Here is a 17268-nt window from a genome sequence, read left to right as displayed (position 1 = left end):
GAGAGAAAGTGTCATGAGATCTCCCTTAGGCCGATTTCACACTTCCTTTTATTTCCGATCCCGGAAAAACCAATACCGGAGATATCAGTGTCCATGTGTGTAATACTTGCGGCACATGTGTGGCAACCGTGTGCTGCATCAGTACCACACAGATGGCCACCTGGGAAGAAGCGCTACTGTAAGCGCTGTTCCCCGGTGGCGGGTGCTGAAGACGCCTCTCATCATTCTCCCCTACTCTGCCGGCGATCGGCGTGAGCAGGAGAGAATGATGAGTTATATTAAAGTCTGAGCGATGACAGTAGGTGGGGGCTTTTGGGACTCTTACTCCCATCATCCGACACTTGCTGCCGCTAATAACAGTGACAGCAGGAGCGGATGATCGGGGTATTCCTCAGCTGCCACTTGTGATATAATGAAATAAATGAATGAAAAACCTGGTGAGCGTTCCCCCCTATTTTCTTGAACCAACCAGGCAAAACTTACAGCTGGGGGCTGCAACCCTCAACTGTCAGCTTCAGCAAGGTTGGTTATCAAGAATGGAGGGTGTGAAGATCTGAGGTTGTGGGTTATAAAAATCACCTAGGCAGGTTAACGATGCTACTAATTTTTTTATTCCATACATCCATGGTTGTACAACAAATCCAGATAGATGACCAACATACAATGTCCTCAGTCCACAAGTTCCCAATCTGAGATCAGTAGTTCCACTGGCTCCATACCAGGCGATGCCCACTGTCTCCCAACTTTTGGTTGGCCCACAGATTTTGTATCTCCAGCTGGTATAGTGTGCAGTCACAGCCTATGTTCCTCCAGACGATGGCTATCCTGACCGTAGCTCATGGATACCCCTCCAGCCAACAATCTCCAAAGCTCCATAGATCATCCATCCATTCCAGCTTGGATCCTCTTCCATCGAAATCCCTCCAACAACTCGCCTTAGGTTTACATAAGCTCTAGTCTGCTCATCTTCCTCTGCTGACTGCCACTGAATAGATACATTGATTCCTGAGCATGAACTGATGAGCAAGAAAATCACTAATAAAACACAGCAAGAAAATAACTAATAAAACACATCAGGCAAAGTAACTATTAAAGTACAATAATATTGATGTAACCGGTGGTCCATACAGGAAAAAGTCTTTATGTCTCCACTCTACATCCATTTCTCCTATAGTCTTTAGTTAGCGGCCATATCCTCACACTGGGGTCCACATGCTGTGTTTTTTTAAAATATTTTAATAAATCATTTTCCTATCGCCACGACAGCACCCATACGAGAGAGGGGATCCGCCCACCATCTGGACAGGAACCTACAGGATTTAAAGGGGCGGTCCCCCTCACTACTCCAGTTTGGGTTCCTGTCCGGATGGTAGGACCCTGCAGGATGTCTCTTACCCAGGTCCACCAGGCCTCTGCGCGGTATCCTTGAGAACGGCAGAATCGGGGACTCTGGAAGCAGCGTCGGGGGTGTTCTTTTTCAGACCCCTCCTCGTCTGGCCGTACGGATGCGATCCCAGGGGTCGGGCAGTGCCGCCCTGGGTCGCGTGAGCGCGGCTGGCTCAGCGTCCCTTCATACCGATGACCCGGAAGTGGAAGGTAGGACTTCCGGGGGAGGCTGGGGGAGGAGGCGCGGCTGCTGGTATTAAGCGGCAGAGGCTGCAGAGCAACGTGCGGCAAAGAAATGTCCTCGGTTGCGGACACAGAGCACCTTCAGGTGGAGGTGCCTGACCAGCGCAAGAAGAGCGACAGCAGCCGCTCCAAAAGCAGCAGCAGTGTGGTACGGGGGCAGCAGCATGCGGGTGCCTCAACGTCACATACGGATTCCCCTCAGAGACCGGTACTGCTCAGTTCAGCCTTGGTGAGTGTCATGACGAAAATCACCTGGTAGCTGATATAGTCTGTCTGTCATTGTGCTTTGTTTTAGGCAAAGAAATCAGCCAAATCTAAGCACAGGCAATGTGCCCTATGTACAGTTCCCTTACCTGATAGTTATCAGAAAAGGCTCTGCCAAACTTGTATTTGCCAGACCTTAGAAGAAGAGGCTCCCCTTCGTGCATCAGATCTCAGAGCAGTTATAAGGGAGGAAATTGATTGTTCCCTTAGAAGCAGTCGGCATGAGAGATCCAGGGAAGTATCACCAGGATCCAGTCCGTTGTTGCAGGAAGGTGAATGCTCACGTTCATCATCACCGTCCTCTTCGGACGAAGAAGGGAGACCTTGTTTTTCAGTAGATGGAATGGACGTACTGGTTAAGGCAGTTCGCACAACCATGGGGGTTGTAGAGAACAAAGAGCCAAGGTCAACCCAGGACTTAATGTTTGCAGGGTTGTGCCAGAGAAGCCGTAAATCGTTTCCTGTGGTAGATACTGTGAAGGACCTTATTAAGCGTGAGTGGGACAAACAGGATAAGGGTTTCCTACCATCATCAGCAAAGAGAAGGTACCCTTTTGATGATAAAGTCCTAGCAGAGTGGGTGAAAATACCTAAAGTGGATGCGGCTGTGGCCTCCACATCTAAATCAGGCACCTTACCACTGGAGGATGTAGGTCTTCTGAAAGACCCTTCGGATAGGAAAGCAGACATGTTTCTTAAAAAAGTTTGGGAAGCATCGTCAGGTGCTTTTAAACCAGCAATCGCAGGTACCTGCACAGCCAGATCAGTTATGGTCTGGGTAGCCCAGCTGGAGGAGCAGCTTAAAACTAAAATACCTCGTGATAAGTTGCTGGATTCACTGTCCCAGATTCGGGATGGTGTGGCGTATTTGGCGGATGCCTCGGTGGATTCCTTGAAACTGGCGGCCAGATCAGCAGGACTTTCAAATGCTGCCCGGCGGGCTTTATGGCTTAAAACCTGGAAAGGAGACGCACAGGCTAGAGCTAAACTATGTACCATTCCATGCAGGGGTGAGTACTTATTTGGCCCGGTGCTAGATGACATCCTAGCTAAGGCTGAAGATAGGAATAGAGGTTTTCCTAAAGTGTTCAATCCCACCTTTAGGAATACCTTCAAGAGACGCTTCCCGTACCGGAGACCCTACTCAGCCCGAAATTGGGAGGCGCCAGAGCCGAAGAAGAGAAGTTCAGACTTCAATACATCATCTTCCTCAAGACGTAGGCGAAACTATCGTTAATTCAAATCTTCCTGTAGGGGGCAGACTAAAACATTTCTATACTCAGTGGGCCAGGATAACTTCCAGTAATTGGATCCTGGGTATAATTAGGTCAGGATTGAGATTAGAGTTCCGGGAAAAACCTTCAAATTATTATATATTGACTGCTCTGGTTCCTTAGACCAACAGAAGGCCCTGGAAAAAGAGATTCAGACACTGAGACAGAAAGAAGTTATTGTAGAGGTTCCAAAAGAGCAGGAGGGGGAAGGATTCTATTCCCCTTTATTTTTAATCTCCAAACCTGATGGTTCCTTTCGAACCATCATAAATTTACGGAAACTGAACAAATTCCTACAATACCATGCTTTTAAGATGGAATCAATTAAATCAGCGACTAAACTTCTTTTTCCCAGGTGTTATATGACAGTCCTGGATCTAAAAGATGCGTACTACCATCTGCCCATTCACGAAGATCACCAACGGTTCCTCAGAATGGCGGTGTGCTTAAACAATCAGGTCAGGCACTTTCAGTTTACGGCAATGCCATTTGGATTATCTATGGCGCCAAGAGTGTTTACTAAAGTCATTGCGGAAGTAATGGCTCATATCAGAGAACAGGATACATTAGTTATACCCTACTTGGATGACTTCCTAGTAGTGGGTAATTCGTTTGTTCAGTGTAAAGATCGCCTAAACTGTATAATATCTTCCCTACAGGACCTAGGTTGGCTGGTCAACTTAGAGAAGTCAAAACTAAACCCATCAACAAATCAGATTTTCCTGGGTATTTTGCTAAATTCAGAACATCAGCTGTGTTTTCTTCCAGAGGAAAAGAAGCAGAAGATTATACACAAAGTCAGGGCTGTGATAAAGAAACCGGATCTGACCTTAAGAGACGCAATGTCCCTATTGGGATCGTTAACATCATGCATACCGGCTGTTCAGTGGGCTCAATTCCACACTCGGATATTGCAAGCCCAGGTCCTGGATACAGAGAGGAGTCTTCAAGGTCACTTAAGCGGAAGACTCAAGCTATCTACCACCACTCTAAAGAGTCTAGAATGGTGGCTAAATATGGAACATCTGGCAAAAGGGGTACATTGGGAAATAGTTCCAGACAACACGGTCACAACCGATGCCAGTCCAATAGGATGGGGAGCTCACATAGGAGAGGTTTTGGCTCAAGGACAATGGTCTCGCTTAGAGGCCCAAAGATCCTCAAATTAGAAGGAGCTTATGGCAGTAAAAAATACCCTGCTCAGATGGCTACCGTTCCTGCGGGGCTCGCATGTAAGAGTTCAGTCGGACAACACGACAGTGGTCGCATATCTCAACCATCAGGGAGGAACGAGGTCAAAGTCTCTGATGATCACCACCGCAGACATATTCAACATAGCCGAAGCTCATTTTCATTCTCTTTCAGCGGTTCACATACGAGGAGAACACAACATAGAGGCAGATTACCTCAGCCGTCATTCTCTGCGTCAGGGAGAGTGGGTCCTAAATCGGCTAGTTTTCAAACAGATAGTGGGTCTCTGGGGGTTACCTGTTATAGATCTGTTTGCTACGAGGGAAAACAGACAAACCAAGAAGTTTGCATCCCTTCGGGTAGCGGACAAACCTTCTGTAGTAGACTCCCTTCAGATTCATTGGGATTTCCCTCTAGCCTACGCATTTCCCCCACTATGTCTGATCCCTCTAGTTCTCAGGAAGATCAGGAAGGAGGGGGCGAGAGTAATCCTAATTGCCCCCTTCTGGCCCAGAAGGGCATGGTTCTCCTTACTCAGGGCAATGTCCGTGACCGACCCCTGGGTGTTGCCGGTGAGTCCGGAACTCCTTTCTCAGGGTCCATTTCGTTATCCGAATGTGGAATCTCTGCATTTGACGGCATGGAATTTGAGAGGGAATTATTAAAAAGGAGGGGTTTTTCTGACGCTTTAATATCTACCCTTTTAAGTAGCCGGAAAGAAGTCACTACTAAAATTTACTGTAAAATCTGGAAAAAATTCCTTGCCTTTTATCAACAGCCCTTTACGGATAAAATTCCAATTCCGGCTATTCTGGAATTCTTGCAGAAAGGCCGAGAATTGGGTTTGGCGGTAAATACCCTTAGAGTTCAGGTATCTGCCCTGGGGGCATTATATAATAGCAATGTGGCAGGAAATAGATGGGTATCTAGATTCATGAGAGCTATGGAACGTAGTAACCCTGTACATATTGTTAGATTACCGCCATGGGATCTAAATTTGGTTTTGGATGCTTTAACAGAACCCCCCTTTGAGCCATTAGATTCTGTCTCCATTAAAAATTTAACTTTAAAGACGGCTCTGCTAGTGGCCTTGACTTCTGCTAGAAGAGTGAGTGATATGCAAGCGTTGTCGGTAGACCCTCCTTATCTAATGGTCTTTCAGGATAGGTTAGTTTTAAAACCGGATCCAGCATATCTGCCAAAGGTAGCTTCTAAATTCCATAGAAGTCAAGAAATATATTTACCATCATTTTGTGATAATCCAGTTTCAGCAGAGGAGCAGAAATGTCATATGCTAGACGTTAGAAGAGCAGTATTACAATACCTGCACAAAACAGAACCTTGGAGGCAGAGTAGGGCTCTGTTTGTTTCCTTTCAGAATCCAAGGAAGGGGGCGAGTGTAACAAAGGGCTCTATTGCCAGATGGATCAGAGATGCGATATGCCTTGCCTATACTGCCAAAGGTCAAATTCCACCAGAAGGCATCAAGGCCCACTCCACCCGAGCCATGGCCTCATCCTGGGCGGAGAGAACGGACGTCTCCATAGACGTGATATGTAAGGCGGCAACATGGTCATCTCCTTCCACCTTTTATAATCATTACCGTCTTGATCTATCATGTAAGGCCAATTTAGACTTTGGCCGTTCAGTACTTAGTGCTGTAGTCCCTCCCAGGTGATTGGTCTTTTAAAGTCTCTCGTATGGGTGCTGTCGTGGCGATAGGAAAACCGGTTTTTACGTACCGGTAATAGGATTTTACAGAGTCCACGACAGCACCCGCACATTCCCCCCCGTAGTTAATCACTGGTTTCCTGCACTCTATTGGAAGGTGTGCTTTTAATTGTCACTCTCTAGAAGGTGATGGTATTTAGTAATGTTTAAGTATTTATGATTGTGTACTAACTCAATGGCGGTGTCCCTTATACTCTGAAACACAAACTGGAGTGGTGAGGGGGACCGCCCCTTTAAATCCTGTAGGTTCCTGTCCAGATGGTGGGCGGATCCCCTCTCTCGTATGGGTGCTGTCGTGGACTCTGTAAAATCCTATTACCGGTACGTAAAAACCAGTTTTTAAAAAATGGCATGGGGTCCCCCGCATTATTGGCAACCTGCCTTGTTAAAGCTCACAGTTGGGGGCTTGTATTCTCATGCTGGTAAGGGGCCATTGCTTTGGCCCCCCTCCAGCCTAAAAACGGCAGCCCACAGCTGCCCAGAAAAGGCACATCTATTAGATGCGCCAATTCTGGTGCTTTGCACAGGTCTTCCGTCTTGCCCTGTAGCGGTGGCAATTGCGGTTAATATTTGTGGGGTTGATGTCACCTTTGTATTGTCAGGTGACATCAAGCCCATGGCTTAGTAATGGAAAAGTGTCTATAAGACACCTATCCAATACTAATCCTATAGTTATACAGTACAGTCCAAAAGTTTGGACACACCTCATTTAAAGATTTTTCTGTATTTTCATGACTATGAAAATTGTAAATTCACACTGAAGGCATCAAAACTTTGAATGAACACATGTGGAATTATATAATTAACAAAAAAGTGTGAAACAACTGAAATTATGTCTTATATTCTAGGTTCTTCAAAGTAGCCACATTTTGCTTTGATGACTGCTTTACACACTCTTGGCATTCTCTTGATGAGCTTCAAGAGGTAGTCACCTGGAATGGTTTTCACTTCACAGGTGTGCCCTGTCAGGTTTAATAAATGGGATTTCTTACCTTATAAATGGGGTTGGGACCATCAGTTGTGTTGTGCAGAAGTCTGGTGGATACACAGCTGATAGTCCTACTGAATAGACTGTTAGAATTTGTATTATGGCAAGTAAAAAGCAGGTAAGTAAAGAAAAACGAGTGTCCATCATTACTATAAGAAATGAAGGTCAGTCAGTCCGAAAAATTGGGAAAACTTTGAAAGTGTCCCCAAGTGCAGTGGCAAAAACCATCAAGCGCTACAAAGAAACTGGCTCACATGAGGACCACCCCAGGAAAGGAAGAGCAAGAGTCACCTCTGCTTCTGAGGATAAGTTTATCAGAGTCACCAGCCTCAGAAATCGCAGGTTAACAGCAGCTCAGATTAAAGACCAGGTCAATGCCACACAGAGTTCTAGCAGCAGACATATCTCTAAATCAACTGTTAAGAGGAGACTTTGTGCAGCAGGCCTTCATGGTAAAATAGCTGCCAGGATACCACTGCTAAGGACAGGCAACAAGCAGAAGAGACTTGTTTGGGCTAAAGAACACAAGGAATGGACATTAGACCAGTGGAAATCTGTGCTTTGGTCTGATGAGTCCAAATTTGAGATCTTTGGTTCCAACCACTGTGTCTTTGTGCGACGCAGAAAAGGTGAACGGATGGACTCTACATGCCTGGTTCCCACCGTGAAGCATGGAGGAGGAGGTGTGATGGTGTTAGGGTGCTTTGCTGGTGACACTGTTGGGGATTTATTCAAAATTGAAGGCACACTGAACCAGCATGTCAACCACAGCATCTTGCAGCGGCATGCTATTCCATCCGGTTTGCGTTTAGTTGGACCATCATTTATTTTTCAACAAGACAATGACCCCAAACACACCTCCTGGCTGTGTTAGGGCTACTTGACCAAGGAGGAGAGTGATGGGGTGCTACGCAGATGACCTGGCCTCCACAGTGACCAGACCTGAACCTAATCAAGATGTTTTGGGGTGAGCTCGACCGCAGAGTGAAGGCAAAAGGGCCAACAAGTGCTAAGCATCTCTGGGAACTCCTTCAAGATTGTTGGAAGACCATTCCCGGTGACTACTTCTTTAAGCTCATCAAGAGAATGCCAAAAGTGTGCAAATCAGTCATCAAAGCAAAAGGTGGCTACTTTGAAGAACCTAGAATATAAGACATATTTTCAGTTGTTTCACACTTTTTTGCTAAGTAAATAATTCCACAAGTGTTAATTCATAGTTTTCATGCCTTCAGTGTCAATTTACAATTTTCATAGTTATGAAAATACAGAAAAATCTTTAAACGAGAATGTGTCCAAACTTTTGGTCTGTACTGTATGTAAATAAAGACACAGCCAGAATAAAATCCTTTAATTGAAAAAATGACACAGACTCCTTTATAATCTCAATGATACCATACTTACTGCATTGTCTAATTCCACCGAAGCCCTCGATCTATAATAAAAGTAAAATAAAAAAAACAACAATATACCGTACCTGTCCGTCTTTCTGTCCCACGCTGTAATCCATGTCTGGGGGCTAAATAGTTTTCAACCTGGACGGTGCCAAGATGTGACCGTCCAGGCTGAAAACCACTGGTGTTCTGTCTTCCTCCACGTAGGATGCTGTGTGGATTCCAACATACGGCTAAACCTTCATCCACATCCCAGTAAACAGACTGTGTTGATGCTTAAGTCTTATTTATTAGGGTGATGATAACCAAAACTATAACGTTGAACAACAATGGTGGACAGTATTCATAGTAGATGATCGAATAGTGAATGATGTTGATGTACAAAGTGGATGTTCAGTGAATAATCATAGTGGATGACTGATCATAGTGGATGACTGATCATAGTGGATGACTGGTGAAAAACTGTAAAGAATAACAGCATTTCAGTATATGCACATACAGGGTGCAATCACATAAATAACTGGGACATAACAGCAAGAATTATACAGAGTGCATTACACAGTAATTCTAACAGCACTGCCCTATTCTATACAAGAATGCATCTATCTAAATGCAGAGTACACATTAAACCTAACTGCAAGCTGCAAAGCACATCTGCCTAACTATATCTGACTATAGGAGCTGCATAAGGCTTAAATACTAACACAAACATAAGATGCATTAAACCTTTATAAACGTACCGAGATCCGTTAGGACAGGGGTAAGAAAGTAAGCGAGACAGGAGCACGTGTGCCTCTCTGCAGATCTGAGGAAAAATGGCTACTGAAGCTTGTCTTCACAAGAAGAATGTGGGTGGAACTAACCCATAAGACATTGCTCTTAGGAGGGAAAGGTTGGTAAACAACATGAAAAGTAGGCAACTGATGACCTCCAGTGGCCACAACTTGAATAACATGATAATTAACTCTCTGCACATTAAGATGGGCAGAACACTCCCCGCTTGGCGTCAACAGATGCCACAATTAGGTTCTTTTGGGGAAAATAATAATACAAGCTCGGTAACGGGTCTGAGGAACAGTTTGTTTTCTCCAAGCTTGCACACTCTGACCTCTACTTTCCGCACTTTCCCATCTTTACTGGGCAGGGTCTTAATGACTAGGCGGAGTGGCCACTCGTTCCGATGTGACTGACTGTCTTTGACGAGTACAACATCGCCAGATTGAATGTTTGGGCGGTCTTTCTGCCACTTTGTCCTGCTTTGCAGAGTGGAAAGATACTGTTTCCTCCATCTATTCCAGAAGACGTTGGACACGCTTTGTACCTGCCTCCATTGTCGTCTGTAGAGGTCTTTGTCATTGAATTCTCCGAGTGGAGCTTTCGGGACACAGGTTTTCTGTGTGAGTAACATTGCAGGAGTAAGGATGGATGGATCTCCAGAATCACTAGAAAGTGCTGTCAGTGGCCTGGCATTCATGATGGCTGAGACCTCTGCCAAGAACGTGGATAAACTCTATTGTGTAAGTCTGGTGTTAGCTTGCAAGAAGATAGAGTCTAATATTCTGCGTGCTATCCCTATCATCCTTTCCCACGCACCTCCCATGTGCGAAGAGTGTGGTGGATTGAAGGTCCAGGTACATCCTTGCTCACCTAGATACCTTTCCACATTATCGATGTCCAGATTGGAAGGGATTTGGAGTTCTCTTGCCGCTCCGACGAAATTCGTACCTCGGTCAGAACGAATATGCTTCACAGGTCCTCTGATTGCGATGAAGCGTCGAAGTGCGTTTATAAAACTTGATGTGTCCATCGATTCGATTACTTCGATATGAACGGCTCTGACGGACAGACACGTGAATAGAACCGCCCAACACTTTGCTTCCGTAAGTATTTTTCTAGTCCGTCGTGTAGCCACAGACCAAGGACCGAATACATCTAGTCCAACGTTGGTGAAGGGAGGTTCAGAACTGAGTCTGTCGGGTGGAAGATTGGCCATCTTCGGATTTTGGAATGTGCCCCGGAGTTTGCGACACGTAACACAGTCGAAGATGAGTTTGCTCACTCTTCTCTTAGCTCCAACTATCCATAGTCCAGCTGCCCTTAGGTTTCCTTCATTGAACAAACGGCCTTGGTGTCTCACCAAGACATGATGGTGTTGAATCAGCAGGGTTGTTACGTGATGACGTCCAGGAATTATCACCGGGTGCTTCTCTGAAACTTCTACCTCAGCTTCTTGAAGACGACCACCGACTCTCAGCAGCCCTTCTTGATCGACAATCGGATCGAGCTTCCTCAGCCCACTGACCTCAGGAATGGGTTGTCCCTTGTTGAGGTTGTCTATTTCTCTGCCATAGGTTTCTCTTTGTATGGCACAAAGTATTATAACCTTGGCTCTTTCCAGGTCGGGAGCAGTAAACGCAAGCCTGCAGTGATGCCAACCTTTACAACGTCTCTGGCTATCAGGTAGTGCTGACTTGTAGGACTGGGTTACATGAAATAGACAAGCTATAGCTCGAACAAGTGACTTCCATGTGGAGAACCTGCTGAACCGGTGAGATTCGAGGTGGCAGCTTGAAATCTCTGTATGTAGAGCAGACACTTGAGGTCGGATCTCTTTGTCTGTGTCTGGACCCACTAGTTCGAAAGTTTCAGGCCTGCTGATGTGGGACATCGAACGGTACAAAGAGGTAGGACCTGTGAACCATGAAGTGTCCTTCAGATGACTGGGTGCAACGGATCTAGTCGCGTGGTCCGCAGGATTGTGATGAGTAGGTACGTAGTGCCACTGATTAGGGTCGGTGGATCTTCTTACCCGAAGTACCCGGTTGCTGACGTAGATGTAGAAGCGTCGTGTCTCGTTACAGATGTACCCCAGTACCACCTTGCTATCGGTGTAGAACTCTGCATCCCCGATCTTCAGGCCCATCGCATCCGAGACCAGCTCGGCCAACTCAACTGCGAGGACAGCAGCACAGAGTTCCAGTCTGGGTATCGTGTGTTCACGAAGTGGCACCAATTTCGTCCGGCTCATAACGAACCCGATATGGCATTGTCTGCTTACGTCTGTGGATTTGAGGTACGCTACTGCTGCAATCGCTTTGACTGATGCATCACAGAAAATACAAAGTGTTTGCGTTTTGACCTCTGTGGATGGCACAGGAGCATACGGTCGTTTCACACGAAAGTTGGTCAGGGCTTCAAGAGACTTCCTCCACTCTGCCCACAGGTCAGCCTTTCCCGCTGGAAGTGGATCATCCCAATCAGTAGTGTCTTGGGTGAAGTCCCTGAGCATCAGCTTTCTTTGGATGGTTACTGGAGCTATGAACCCCAAGGGGTCGTATAAACTATTCACGAAGGAAAGAACTCCTCTGCGCGTGAAGGGTTTCTCATCCTTGCTGATCTGAAAGGTGAAGGTATCTGTCTTCAGGTCCCACAGCAATCCAAGGCTCCGCTGCATAGGAAGGGGGTCGATGCTGAGGTCTAAAACCTTTAGATCGCTGGAATAGTCTTCAGAGGGAAAGGCTTCCATCAACTCTCGGCTGTTGGAAGAAATCTTGTGTAACCTTAGGTTAGACTGAGCGAGCATGTCACGAGTCCTCTTTAGTAGACTGATTGCAGCCTCACTTGTCGGTGTGGACTTCAAACAGTCATCCACGTAAAAATTCTTTTCCACAAAGGACCTGACGTCCGAGCCATACTCTTCTTCACCCTTTTTGGCAGAATGTCGGAGGCCGTAGATTGCGACCGCTGGGGAAGGACTGTTCCCAAAGATGTGTACCCGCATCCGGTACTCTGCGATGTCTTCGTCCGGGTCGTTGTCACGGTACCAGAAGAACCTCAGGTAGTTTCTGTGTTCCTCTTTGACGAGAAAACAGTGGAACATCTGTTGTATGTCGGCCATAAATGCCACTGAATCTCTACGGAAACAGAGTAATACTTCCAGAAGTCTGTTGTTGAGGTCTGGGCCCGACAGTAAGACATCATTCAATGACACGTCTTCGCATTTGGCACTTGAGTCGAATACCACTCTAATTTGACCTGGCTTCTTAGGATGGTACACTCCGAAGATGGGCAGGTACCAACACTCCTCTCCGTGTCGAAGTGCAGGTGCAATCTCTGCGTGGTTGTTCTGGAATATCTTTCCCATGAAGGTAAAGAAATGTTCCTTCGTCTCAGGTGACTTCTGAAGCTTGTGTCTTAGGGTGGTTTCACACTTGCGTTTTTGTCTGCAGCGTTTTTTTTCAAAAAAACGCATGCGTTTTTTTTCCCTATCTTTAACATTGAAAACGCATGCGTTATTTTGTGTACGCGTTTGGTCGCGTTTTTTGACGCATGCGTTTTTTTACTGCATGCGTTCATTTTCTGAAATGCTACTTGTAGTATTTTTAGAAGCGTTTTTGGACCAAAAAAAAACGCATGCGTTTTCAGGCGTTTTTTTTGGGTCAAAAAATACATTGGAGTCAATGGGGACGCATGCGTTTTTTGGTACATGCGTTTTTTGCGGTAAAAAACGCATGCGTTTTTTTATTAAAAAACCAGAAAACACACTGATATGCCACCCCCCAGCATAAAGGTGATAAAGGGAACCTAACCCTACCCCTAACCCTAAGGGATCCTAACCCTAACCCTACCCCTAACCCTAAGGGATCCTAACCCTAACCCTAATCCCTTTATGTTTAGGGGTAGGGTTAGGGGTAGGGTTAGGATCCCTTAGGGGTAGGGTTAGGGGTAGGGTTAGGATCCCTTAGGGGTAGGGTTAGGGGTAGGATCCCTTTAGGGTTAGGGTTATGATCCCTACCCCTAACCCTACCCCTAACCCTAACTATTTCTGTTTATAGTGGATTTTTTACTTTATTTTGATGATTGGCAGTTGTCACACATTTTTCTGCATGCGTTTAAAAAACGCAAACGCATGAAAAAACGCATGTAAACGCGGTAAAACGCCACGTTTTTTTCACCACATGCAAAAACGCATGCGTCAAAAAAACGCAGCGTTTACACGCGTTTACATGCGTTTTTTCACCATGCGTTTTTTTGCGTTTTTTACCGCAAAAACGCACCCGAAAAAACGCCAATGTGAAACCAGCCTAAGGGAGATGAATCTTCTGTAGACCAATTCCTTGTTGTTGGGTAGGCGTCTCCTCTGAGGCCGAAATGGTAAAGGTGCGACCCAACTATTCGCCGTATCCTTGACTATTTGTTCGTCCATGATGTCCAGGAATATCTTGTCTTCTATAGACATCGCTACCTTGTTGTCTTCCTTCGTCCTGTGGAAGACTGTACATCCTATGTGGTCTTGTTCACCTTCACAGGCGTGGTCTTCGTTGATAGGAACTGAGAAAGGGCAAGGTAGGGGAGTGCTGCTCGGTAGTTCCTTTACCAGCAGACTATTGTGACACGGCTGGAAGAGAGATGGACGTCCATTTTCTAGTGTGCTGGTAAGCATACTGTTGACTGAGACCGGCTTGTGTGCTCCTCCTAGACAGACATCTCCTACAATGACCCATCCAAGGTCTTGCCTCTGCGCGTATGGAGCATTAAGTGAGCCGTTGATATATTCTCTAGTCTTGTGGACTCGTAGTATATCTCTTCCCAGAAGTAAAGCTATTGGCGCTTCTGGTTCCAACTTAGGTATCAGGTGGGCTATACGCTTCAGGTGGGGGTGATACGTTGCCACCTCTGGTGAAGGTATCTCAGACCTGTTGTCAGGAATCTGGTTGCACTCCAGGATGGTCGGTAGTGACAGACAGGTCTGGCCATCCATGGACTCCACTTTGTATCCGGTTGCTTTCCTCCCCGCCGTCTCGACGGTACCTGAACATGTCCTAAGGGAGTAGGGAGAACCGGGGCCTACAATGCTGAAGTTGTCAAAGAAGATGGACCTGGCTAAAGACCTATTACTTTGGTCATCTAGGATTGCATATATCTTGAGCGCTTTGTCTCTGTGGCCTGTTGGATAGACTCGGACAAGGCAGATTTTTGAGCAGGATCTTCCTCCCTTGTGTCCCTTACAGATCTCCGTACATTGAGAGGTGACCGCAGGGGTGTCTTCGTCGGTGTTCTTCTGTTTCTCATCGTGCTCCTCTGCTTGTGACAACACTCCTGGAGGTGGTTCAGGATGCAAGGCTGTATTGTGATCCGTGCTGCTGCATTCTGCACATTTCACGCTAGCTCCACAGTTCCTGGCGAAGTGAGAGGTCGTAGCACAGCATTTGAAGCAGATGTTGTTTTCCTTGAGGAAACCTTTGCGATCCTCTAAAGTCTTCTCCCTGAAGGCTCTGCACTTTAGTAGAGGATGTGGTTTTCTGTGTAGAGGACACTGCTTACTGACATCCTGAGGTTTGCTCTCTTCCGTAGGGGGCTTAGTTGTCTTGTGTGGAGGACCTGTGGAATCAATATCAGTTTTATGGACTGCCACGGGTGTCTTACTGGGTTTGACACCAGGGGTAGTGGAACATGACAGAGTGAAATCAAAACTAGGGTCATTTCTGATCTTGGCTTCCTGGGTGACAAACTCAACAAATACAGCAAATGGAGGGAATGGTACGTTATGAATTTGTTTATACCGTGAACCATGTATAATCCACCTTTCTTGAAGATTGTAAGGAAGTTTTTGTACTATTGGATTGACACCCCTAGCAGTGTCTAAGAATGCCAATCCAGCCAAGTGACCTTCCTTCTGGGCGACCTGTAACTCTATCAATAAATCATTCAATTCTCTAAGTCTTTGATAACCCTTGGGCCCTATCTTAGGGAAATCATCAATTCTTTTGAATAAAGCATTCTCTATTACTTCTACGGACCCATAGCATTCGTCAAGTCTTTCCCACACTTTACGTAAACCTATGTGTGGGTATTCTATGTTAATGTCTCTTAGTCTTTTAGCATGCTCGACCGATTCAGTTCCAAGCCACTTTACCAGGAGATCTAACTCCTCACTACTAGAAAGGTCCAGTCCCTGAATGGCGTTCTGGAACAAAGCTCGCCACGACCTGTAGTTTTCGGCTTTGTCAGTGAACTTTACAAGTCCTTTTGTTACCAGTTCTCGGCGGGCAAAGAACTTTGTCAAGTCTATGGTGGCTTGATCAGTGTTGGTACGAGCCGGTATGTTATAGCCATGTCTAGTGTGTGGTGCGTCACCATACCTGTGAGACGCTCATGGCTTCGGACAGTCTGCATAGTACCTTTCTGGTGAAGAAGATGTCTCTTTAAGGTGAGGTGGGAGCTGTACCTTCTTCTCAGTGGAACGGTAGCTGTGGTCGACTCCTCTGTGTTGGACGTCTTCTTGTTTGTAGTAGTGAAGTTCGGGGTTGGATCGATGATAATCGGCGTAGGCTGATCGTTGTAGTCTGTCGAGGGTGTTGTCCATGCTGGAGTGTCGATGAACGTACTCTGCGACGCGCTGAGCTGGATCTTGCTGCTCTAGATCTGTTCCAAGAACGTTGCTGCGTCTCTCATAATCAGGATCCTTCATGGCTTCCAAGTACTCTGCCTTAGCTATTGCAGCTGCTGCCTCTTTGTCTACCATAAGTCTTTCTAGAGACACTTGCAGGCACGCACCTTCTGCTTCATGCTCTGCCCGCAAACGTGCGGTTTCGGCTTGCAGTTTTTTCTGCCTGCAAACGTACCTTTTCTGCCTCATGCTCTGCTTGTCTCAGCTTTAGATGCATTTCTTTCTCGGCAAAGGAGGACCTCGCTTTGGCTGCTTCAGCACGACCGACAGCAGCCAGCTCTGCTAATGATGACCTGTTAGAGCTTGCTCGTGACCTCGTCTTGAGTGAGGATGTGCTGTTTCGAGACATTGTGCGCTTAGCTGCTTACTGCTGAGTGTTTTGGCGGGAAACTGAGTCTAGGTGCGGTGAGCTCCTCTTGGCGGGCTGCAGTATAGTCCCGCGGCTGTATGGTGGCTGCTGTGATACCCGAATGCGGAGCAGTGTGGGTGTTAGCGGTTCCGTACAGTCTGAACAACTACAGCCTGCGACCGGCTATCAGTTTCACTGAAGGCAGCTAATCTGTTCTTACTTTACAATCACCGCCTGCGACTGGCGGTCTCGTTTTTCACTGTTCTGTCTTCCTCCACGTAGGATGCTGTGTGGATTCCAACATACGGCTAAACCTTCATCCACATCCCAGTAAACAGACTGTGTTGATGCTTAAGTCTTATTTATTAGGGTGATGATAACCAAAACTATAACGTTGAACAACAATGGTGGACAGTATTCATAGTAGATGATTGAATAGTGAATGATGTTGATGTACAAAGTGGATGTTCAGTGAATAATCATAGTGGATGACTGATCATAGTGGATGACTGATCATAGTGGATGACTGGTGAAAAACTGTAAAGAATAACAGCATTTCAGTATATGCACATACAGGGTGCAATCACATAAATAACTGGGACATAACAGCAAGAATTATACAGAGTGCATTACACAGTAATTCTAACAGCACTGCCCTATTCTATACAAGAATGCATCTATCTTAATGCAGAGTACACATTAACCTAACTGCAAGCTGCAAAGCACGTCTGCTTAACTATATCTGACTATAGGAGCTGCATAAGGCTTAAATACTAACATAAGATGCATTAAACCTTTATAAACGTACCGAGATCCGTTAGGACAGGGGTAAGAAAGTAAGTGAGACAGGAGCATGTGTGCCTCTCTGCAGATCTGAGGAAAAATGGCTACTGAAGCTTGTCTTCACAAGAAGAATGTGGGTGGAACTAACCCATAAGACATTGCTCTTAGGAGGGAAAGGTTGGTAAACAACATGAAAAGTAGGCAACTGATGACCTCCA

General features: G+C 46.1%; 1 protein-coding gene across 2 annotated transcripts in view; it reads left to right on the top strand.

Annotated features, from left to right (window-relative positions):
* The window catches only part of LOC138663347 (oocyte zinc finger protein XlCOF6-like), a 55010-nt gene that overhangs the window by 2999 nt on the left and 34743 nt on the right, over positions 1-17268 (top strand). The window contains exon 1 of one of the 2 annotated variants that reach the window (XM_069749528.1): positions 1268-6410. The exons of the other annotated variant lie outside the window; for it this stretch is intronic. Within the exon in view, the coding sequence (XP_069605629.1) occupies positions 6348-6410 (63 nt within the window). The 5' untranslated portion in view covers positions 1268-6347. Of the gene's footprint in view, positions 1-1267; positions 6411-17268 lie in introns of those variants that run through there. 2 annotated transcript variants of the gene reach the window in all.

The sequence above is a fragment of the Ranitomeya imitator genome, chromosome 2 (genome assembly GCF_032444005.1).
Source record: "Ranitomeya imitator isolate aRanImi1 chromosome 2, aRanImi1.pri, whole genome shotgun sequence".
Lineage (NCBI taxonomy): Eukaryota > Metazoa > Chordata > Amphibia > Anura > Dendrobatidae > Ranitomeya > Ranitomeya imitator.
The sequence above is the reverse complement of the archived record's forward strand: the minus strand, read 5'-3'. Positions and strand labels throughout refer to the sequence as shown.